The sequence below is a fragment of the Chelonia mydas genome, chromosome 6, assembly GCF_015237465.2.
Source record: "Chelonia mydas isolate rCheMyd1 chromosome 6, rCheMyd1.pri.v2, whole genome shotgun sequence".
NCBI lineage: Eukaryota > Metazoa > Chordata > Testudines > Cheloniidae > Chelonia > Chelonia mydas.
Window position 1 is genome coordinate 2225250 of NC_051246.2, and position 8360 is coordinate 2233609.

Here is an 8360-nt window from a genome sequence, read left to right on the forward strand (position 1 = left end):
TTCAGTTGCTAGGAATGCTTGTTAGAGGTTGCAGGAAATAAACATTGTTGTAACCCATATAAGGAAGGCAGAGTATTTGTGCAGCGTTTTAATTGGCTGATGTGTAGTGCAGTAGCATGAAGGGATATAAAAGTGTGTGTAATGACCTGCTCTGGTGTGCAGGATTTGAGATTCTGTTCTCCCTGTAGCTGCAAATAAACTTTTCTGCTTCTCCACCCCGTTGTGATTATTGAGTGATGCACACCGGGCAACGAACCCCTGCTGTTGTTTTGCCTCTCGGCACTGGGTGCCGGCAACAAAGGTGTCCATAGCCACCAGCCAACGTTCTTCACGAGAGTCTGTCTGAGGCAAAGTCCAAACCACATCAGCAGCAGCAGCGTGCCTCATTGGTGCCCCCTCAAGTTACCGCCACACCGGGGCTCTGCCTGTTTTAGGGGAGCTCTTTTTTGCAAGAAGCATTAAAATCCATCCAGCAGAAATTCGCCCTTCCCTTGGCTACGGTTTTACACCCCTGAAATGTCCAGTAACTTTAAGATCATGGCATCACCCTTTTCAGTGTATCTGGTACAAGCAGCTGACCCCTGGACTCATCCCTCACCCCTTGACTCTTCACTTCTATCACTAGAGGGCAGCAGAGAGCTCCTTGCCCCAGCCCACTTCAGGGTAAGACGGATGAAAGATTTTGGTGGACACGTTTGTCAGCTGAAAAATGGCGATTCTCTGAGCTGTCTCAGACCAGGTGGAAAGAAATCCCACAAATCGCAAAAGGTTTCGACAACCAATTTTACCTCCATTTTATGAAAGAAAGAGCACCAGGAACTCTACACCCCACCCCCACTCCCTTCCCCTCCCCCCCCCCTCCCCTCCCAGGGCTGGGGAGAGAACCCAGGAGTCCTGGCTCCCAGCCCCCCCCTGCTCTAACCCACTAGCCCCCACTCCCCTCCTGGAGCTGGAAGAGAACCCAGGAGTCCTGGCTCCCAGCCCCCCCTGCTCTAACCCACTAGCCCCCACTCCCCTCCTAGAGCTGGGGAGAGAACCCAGGAGTCCTGGCTCCCAGCCCCCCCTGCTCTAACCCACTAGCCCCCACTCCCCTCCTAGAGCTGGGGAGAGAACCCAGGAGTCCTGGCTCCCAGCCCCCCCTGCTCTAACCCACTAGCCCCCACTCCCCTCCTAGAGCTGGGAAGAGAACCCAGGAGACCTAGCTCCCCATCCTGCTGCCCCCACCTACCAGTGGCTATTAACAGCCTCCCCTGTGGCTACACCGCCCCCCTCCCCCACGGCCTGGTAGCCAATCTCCTTTGGGGTCAGAGCCCAGCTGCTGGGCAGGAGGAAATAGAAACCAGCTGAGGTTTTACTTTCATTTTTGCCAGTGAAAAGTCCACTGAGACAGAGCGAGCTGGGGGCAGGTAACGGGGGCGGGGGAGGGGGGACACACCACCATCCCCAGGGGGGCAGAATCGCCCCTTCCAGTCTATTCCCCCTAAGGGCAGATTTGCCCCTCCAGGCTATCCCCCGCCTATAAGTCTGAGTCTCTCTAGATGGGATGCTTTGGTCCCCTCTTAGCTTGTGACATGCACCAGCACCAGCAGCCAGGCCAGCTGGGAGCACAGCCCCTCCCACCCTCATGGGCCAGCCCCACCTGAGCCCTGGGTCCGGGCAGCTCGAAGATGGGCAGTGATTTGGGCCGGACCCCGGCTGTGTGAGTCGGTGGGTAAGAACAGCAGGACAGGGGAATGGACCGACTCCCAGGATGCCTTGGGAGGGTGCGGAAGCTCCTTCACTGGACAGTTTCAGGAAGAGGCTGCGTGAACCATCTGTCCTGGAGGGTTGAGACAGAAGAAATCCTGCATCTCGGCAGGGGGTTGGACTCGATGACCCTTGGGGTCCCCCCTAACCCTGTGGCTCTCTGCTGAGAAGCCCCCGGCACTTCTGATCCGGGGTCCGTGTCTCTCCTCCCCTCCACCACGAGGACCAGAGATTTGCAGTGGAATCGGCAGCAGAGTGTTTACACCCCTTTCCCCATTTTGGCCCCCGGGGCGGTTTATCTGCCGTCCAAGCTGTTTCCCTTTGGAGGAGAAATCGGCGCTATGAACCAGGCCTATTCTTTGCTGAAATTCCCTTTCTGTGATCTCCAGGATGCCTCCTGGGTCACGTCCAAAAGGTTAGAGAAAAACGAATCAATTCTCAAGCCACACAGGACCTTTGTGATCACCTCGCCTGAGTTCCTGTGCTCCCAGCCTTGGAAGGATTTGAGTTGTATCGGTAAACATCGGTTTCACCGTAGCTGTTCTCAGTATCGAAGTTGAGTTGGTCCCAGGATATAAGAGATGAGGTGGGGAAAGGAATGTCCTTTGTTGGACCAGCTTCTGTTGGTGAGAGAGACAAGCTTTCGAGCTACACAGAGCTCTTCTTCAAATCTCCTTCTGGTGCCTCCCCCACCTTGATTTCACTGCACACACACACAGACCGCCACCGAAATATTTCCATTGGCGAGCATCGAAATACGCCACCAGGCACAGTGAGAAAAGACTTTGCTTTAAGGCTATTGACTTTGTACTTTTTTGATGAGGGAGGTTGACAATCTGGATTTGGACGGTTCTAAAGCTTTAGCTTTTAATTCTTGTCAGACCCTCACATTGGCTGACCCCTTCTCCATAATTTCCCACAACTCTGAAAATTTAAAATAAATCAAAAACAATTTTGAAATGCTCAAATCCCACCATTTTGCACAGGGGGCACCTGGGGACCCAGCCAGGGGCCATGCCCGGACTCTGTTGAGCCATAGGAGGATTAAAGCACCTGGGCCCGGTGCATTGAGACCCTCCCACCGTAGCCTGGTGAGTGCCCAGCAGGGAAGTTCTACCAGGGTGGTGGGTGAGTGACAGTGGGCAGAGAACAAAGCCCGTCACAGTGACCAGCATTGTCCCGTTGTTCCCTGGTGCTTCCCCGTCTGTCTGTGTGTCTCCAGCTGGTGTCTTTTGTCTTTAATTGTAAGGGCTGGGACTCTCTCATACTGTGTGTCTGGGCAGTGGCTGGCACGATGGGGCACCGATCTCGGTCTAGGAGATCCGTGCAGCTCCCGGTGTGATGGGGTTCCCAGTCAGTAGGGAGGGTCTGCACAGTATCCAGTGTGACAGGTGCCCCATTCTCGTATGGAGGGAGTATATGCAGCGCCTGGCGCGAAGCGGGCCCTGCTCTTGATTGGGTGGGTGTGTGGAGTGCCCAGCATGACAGGGGCCCTGATCTCGGACGGGGGTGTCTGCAGCGCCCAGCATGATGGGCGGCCCCTATGCTCTGCCAACCCACAGCTAATACCAACCCATGGAGCCCATGGGAGGCTGTTGCCTTGGCAGAAATGGCCCTAGCGGGAGGTGGCACCAGCTGCTGCGGGGAGGAGACAGAGTTTGCAAAGCTGATTTATTGAAGATTTTCAGAGCACAAGTCATGGATCAAAGCGGCTCCTGGGCCCTTCCCCGTCAGCTTCCCAGTCAGAGCTGTAGGAAAGGCAGGAGATAACCCCTCACCCTTTGCCCTCACCTTCCGCATAGCGCCCCTGTGCTTCCATCCACAGCCTCTCCCAGCCGCGTCCCACAGACCCCAGCAACATGGGGCCCAAACCCAGTGTCAAGGGGTGGGGGTCTATAGACATCCTGAGAGGGGCTGGCCTGGCAGTGCCAGGGGCAGGTCCGTGCGCGGCTCACGGGGCGGTGAGGAGGAGGGCGGCGAGTATCAGCGCAGCGGGAGAGACGCTGGCAGAGGGGCCGTCCCCTTCATGTGTCTCCGGATCCAGCTGTTGTAGGCCGTCACCCGGGTGAAGACCCCGGGGAACCTGCAGTCAGCACAGATGGTTCCACGCACCTCTCTGGTCATAAACCAGCTCACGACTCCAGCCAGGTACCAGGTGCCACCCTGCTGACAGGCCAGAGGCCCCCCGGAGTCGCCCTAGAGAGAGAAACGGGGGTCAGGGCCCCAATTCCCATCGCTGTCACGGTGAGAGCGAAGGCTGGATGGCGGGTTACAGAACATACCCAGTCTAAGCAACAAAGAGCAGCGACCTGTGTCAGGGATCTGGGCAGCGCCTTGCACAAGGGGGCCCTGATCTCGCCTGGGGTCTGGGCAGAGCCTGGCACAAGGGGGCCCTGATTTCGGCTGGGGTCTGGGCAGAGCCTGGCACAAGGGGGCCCTGATCTCGCCTGGGGTCTGGGCAGCACCTGGCACAAGGGGGCCCTGATCTCGGCTGGGGTCTGGGCAGCACCTGGCACAAGGGGGCCCTGATCTCGGCTGGGGTCTGGGCAGCACCTGGCACAAGGGGGCCCTGATCTCGCCTGGGGTCTGGGCAGAGCCTTGCACAAGGGGGCCCTGATCTCGGCTGGGGTCTGGGCAGCACCTGGCACAAGGGGGCCCTGATCTCGGCTGGGGTCTGGGCAGCACCTGGCACAAGGGGGCCCTGATCTCGCCTGGGGTCTGGGCAGAGCCTGGCACAAGGGGGCCCTGATCTCGCCTGGGGTCTGGGCAGCGCCTTGCACAAGGGGGCCCTGATCTCGCCTGGGGTCTGGGCAGCGCCTTGCACAAGGGGGCCCTGATCTTGCCTGGGGTCTGGGCAGAGCCTGGCACAAGGGGGCCCTGATCTTGCCTGGGGTCTGGGCAGCGCCTTGCACAAGGGGGCCCTGATCTTGCCTGGGGTCTGGGCAGCGGTGCTGTATACCCACAATCAGCTGGGAGGAAAGGCTCTCACTTTGCAGAATCCCTTGGGGCTGTCCATGTACCCGGCGCAGATCATGTTGGGTTTGATTACGTCTGGACCCAGAGGTGAGTGTGGAGCCAGTGTCTTGTAACGATTGTTGCAGTCTGCTGTTTTGATGATGGGAATCTCCAGCTCCTGCAGGGTCTTGGGTTTTGGGAGAGACTCTGGAGGGGGAGAACCGGGAGCGTGTCAGGGTTATTCCACCAGCATCCGGCTCTTCCTGCGCCCCGCGCACCGGGGTCCGGATGAGCCATTTGTGCTTGTGGGCAGCTTCCCCCATGCCTGTGCCATTCTGGAGACGAGTCTGGCTGTCAAGGCACATCTACTATGGCTAAGCGCAGGCTGTCCCTGTGTGCTGCCCCACAAGGAATACACACACACACACACACACTCCCCTCCAGCAGGGGGCAGCGCTGCCCCCCTACACACACACACACACTCACAGGGCCCTGATCATCCGGGACCCCAAGCCTCTAACTCAGGAGCTCAATTGATTTGATTTAACAAAGAGAAGGTTAAGGGGTGAATTGAGCCCAGTCTGTAAGTATCTACAATGCGAAGAAGTGTTTAATAACGGGCTCAGCTGAAGATCTAACATGATCCAGTGGCTGGAAGTTGAAGCCAGACAAACTCAGACTGGAAATAAGGTGTCAGTTTTTAACAGTGGGAAATTTACCAAGGGTCGTGGTGGGTTCTCCATCCCGGGCAATTTGTAAATCCAGATCCGAGAGATCTGGTCTAATTTGAGCAGCAATTCAATCAGGGACGTTCTCTGCCTTGTGCTCTCCAGGAGGTCAGCCGAGATGGTCACAGTATCCATGACCACCAAAGCCCTCCCGTCCATAGGATGTTTCGGGGCAACTGCCCTGGGCCCCATGCTCTGGGGGCCCTGTGGGGCCCAAGGTGGTCCGGGGGATTAGTGGGGGGCCTGGCACCGGCAGCAGGGGTCGGGCCCGCCTCCCCGGACTAACCGGCAGTGGTGGGAAGTGGAGCGACTTGTCTGGGAGCCAGGTCGCTCCGTTTCCCGCCACCGCCGGTGAGTGCGGGGCGGTTCCACTCCTGGTGCTGGTCAGGCCCCCACTAACCCTCCAGGCTGCGTCGTTCAGGGGAGGGGGATTGGGAGAAGGGGTGGAACGGGGCTGGGGAGGGGGCAGAGCAGGGGTGGGGACAGAGCCGGAAACTGCTCTCCCCAACCCCCTAACAATTATGGACTCCCAGTGCCTCTCTGAGACTTCTGACACTTACTGGTCACTTCAACCCTTCCCCAGCCGGTGACCCAACACTTCATCTTCTCGGGGAACTTGCGGAAGGCCCCCGGCAGGGAGATGGGCCGGATGAACTTCGTGGATTTCACGGGCTTCTCCAGCCTCACCAAGGCGATGTCAGCAATTTTGGTCTTCTTATTGTAATGGGGGTGGAGGATGATCTGCTTCACATTGACCAGGATCTGATTTGGGGAGGGGTTGAGGAGCTGGTGTGCCCCCAGCACCAAACGGTACTGGGAACAGCACTGAGAGCTGGAGGAGAGAAAAAGAAAAGGGGAAGACAGGGGGGTGCTGAGATGCAGCCACCTCTGGGGGGGAGGGCAGTTGGGGAACTCATGCACAGCAGGAGGCCAGGGAAGAGTCATCACCCCCTGCCTGGGTTACTCACCAACTGAAGCAGTGAGCGGCTGACACCACCCACTGGGCTGAGATGAGGGAGCCTCCGCAGATGTGGCGGTAGTCACCTTTTTTGGCATCATAAAACTGCACACTGACCTGCCAGGGCCATCGACCCTCCCGGGCATCCTTCCCCTCTATGATACGGCTGAACACTGCACAAAACAGGGGCGCCATGTGAACATGGGACAAAGTGCACATCTTCCACCCAGAGCCAGGGATAGAACCCAGGAGTCCTGGCTCCCAGCCCCACCCATACCCCACTCCCCCCCCCACTCCCAGGGCAGGTGACAGAACCCAGAAGTCCAGACTCTTTACCTGGCTGGTCTTGACTCTCCTCTGCACCTGCGGAGGAAATGGAAATGTTGGGGAGACATGACAGAGTCAGGGCCATTGCGGGAGAAGCATCACTAGGGTCCGACTGGGGACAGTGGAAGGTGGGGAAAAGAGCTGGAATAAAAGCCCCATCCACTGTCCCATAGTGCCTCCCATACACTAAATACTCTGCCTCAAATCATAGGTGGCTACTGTGCATCAGTAGGTTTCAGAGTGAATGCTGACATGAGATGAAAGGGGGCTGCTCCCAGCTCTCTCAGGCCCACACGTCCTCCCTCCACCCTGCAAAGCCCAAGGGCGGTAGAGGGTTCGGGAGCAGAAGCTGAGAGAGTGCTGGGGCTGGGACTCCTGTGGGAGTGAGTCAGAGGGGCTGGAGGGGTCATGCCAGCCCCGGGGGTGTGTGTCTCGGAGGTGGGCTCAGGGTCCCTTCATTCAGAGCAGGGCCTGGGGACCGGCACATCATTTCTGCCCCTCAGTGCACAGAACCTGGTTTGCTCACGTCCCCACAAACCCTTGAACCCAGGCCCTGGGAAAGAGACAGAGCCAGTCTACTGGGGCAGGATTGTCCCCCTGAGTCGATTCCAGCCCGAGGGGGGCAGGATCGTCCCCTCCTGTCAGTTCCACCCGCAGGGGGCAGGATTGTCTCGTCCAGTCGATTCCCCCCGGGGAACAGGATTGCCCCCTCAGATCTATTCCCCACCCCAGGCTGCAGGGTCGTCCTCTATGGTCTGTTCCCTGCGGCTCTGCATCGCTCTGGATCCCTTGGTCTCTCTTACCATGCGCTGGGGATGGCAGCACCAGCACCAGCAGCAGCAGGGCCAGCTGGGAGTAGAGCCCCACCATGATCCTGCCCCACAGACGCTCTGGGTTGGGACAGCCCAGTTCAGCCTCCAGCCAGCAGAGCAGACAGCCCCTGGCTTCAAGGCAGCGAGTTATATACCCAGCTGGAGCCGCCCCGTGGGTGTGGGGTGTGATTTCAGCCAGACCACCAGCCGTGTACTCAAGAAGCCACGGCACCCCTGAGCCCTTATCTCCTGTCCCCAGCATTTTCCTGTTTAAAATTGTGAAGTACGGAATAGTGAAAGCAGAAACTCACAGACCCTCATCCTTCCCCCTCCTCCCCCCACTGCTTATGTGGCTTAGCTGAGATCAGGTCCTTGCTGGACCATCGCTGTCGGGAGGAGAAGTCAGGGCTGTGACTCAGGCCTGCCCTGTGGAGCCATCCCCAGTCCGGGGTCCACCTGCCCAGGTTCTCCTGGGACTGTCCCGTTGCTGGAGGTAGCTGGGCTGGGCCTTCTGTCCGGTGCTCAGTGCCCACGGCTGGCCAGTGCTCTGGGGTCAGGATCCCCCCGGCCGGCCCGTTCTTCTGCACCTCCCCCTGCTCCCTCCACTTCCAGGGACCTGCCGGTGGAGCACTTTTCCCTGGCAGCTATCGCAGGGAGCAGCCTCCCATGCTGCTCTCTCTCGTTGGCCTCCAGCAGCGGGGGGCACCAGAGAGATTTCCTGCCCCCACAGCAGTTTGGTGGCAGGGGGGTAGTGGGCGGGGAGGGGATGGTACATGGGGGGGCTATAGAAACACTCCACCACCATTGAGCGCAGAGCTGCCTTTTTCCTCTACC

General features: G+C 58.7%; 1 protein-coding gene across 1 annotated transcript; it reads right to left on the reverse strand.

The window, feature by feature from the left end:
- Positions 1–3400: 3400 nt before the first annotated feature.
- Positions 3401–8108, reverse strand: LOC102940581 (serine protease 27-like). Its single transcript, XM_043549675.1, has 6 exons — positions 7518–8108; positions 6724–6750; positions 6398–6560; positions 5990–6261; positions 4736–4908; positions 3401–3942 (listed from the first exon to the last, which is right to left on the reverse strand). Exons 1-6 carry the CDS (start codon positions 7786–7788, stop codon positions 3730–3732), a joined length of 1119 nt encoding a protein of 372 aa, XP_043405610.1. The 5' UTR covers positions 7789–8108; the 3' UTR covers positions 3401–3729.
- Between the last annotated feature and the right edge of the window lie 252 nt (positions 8109–8360).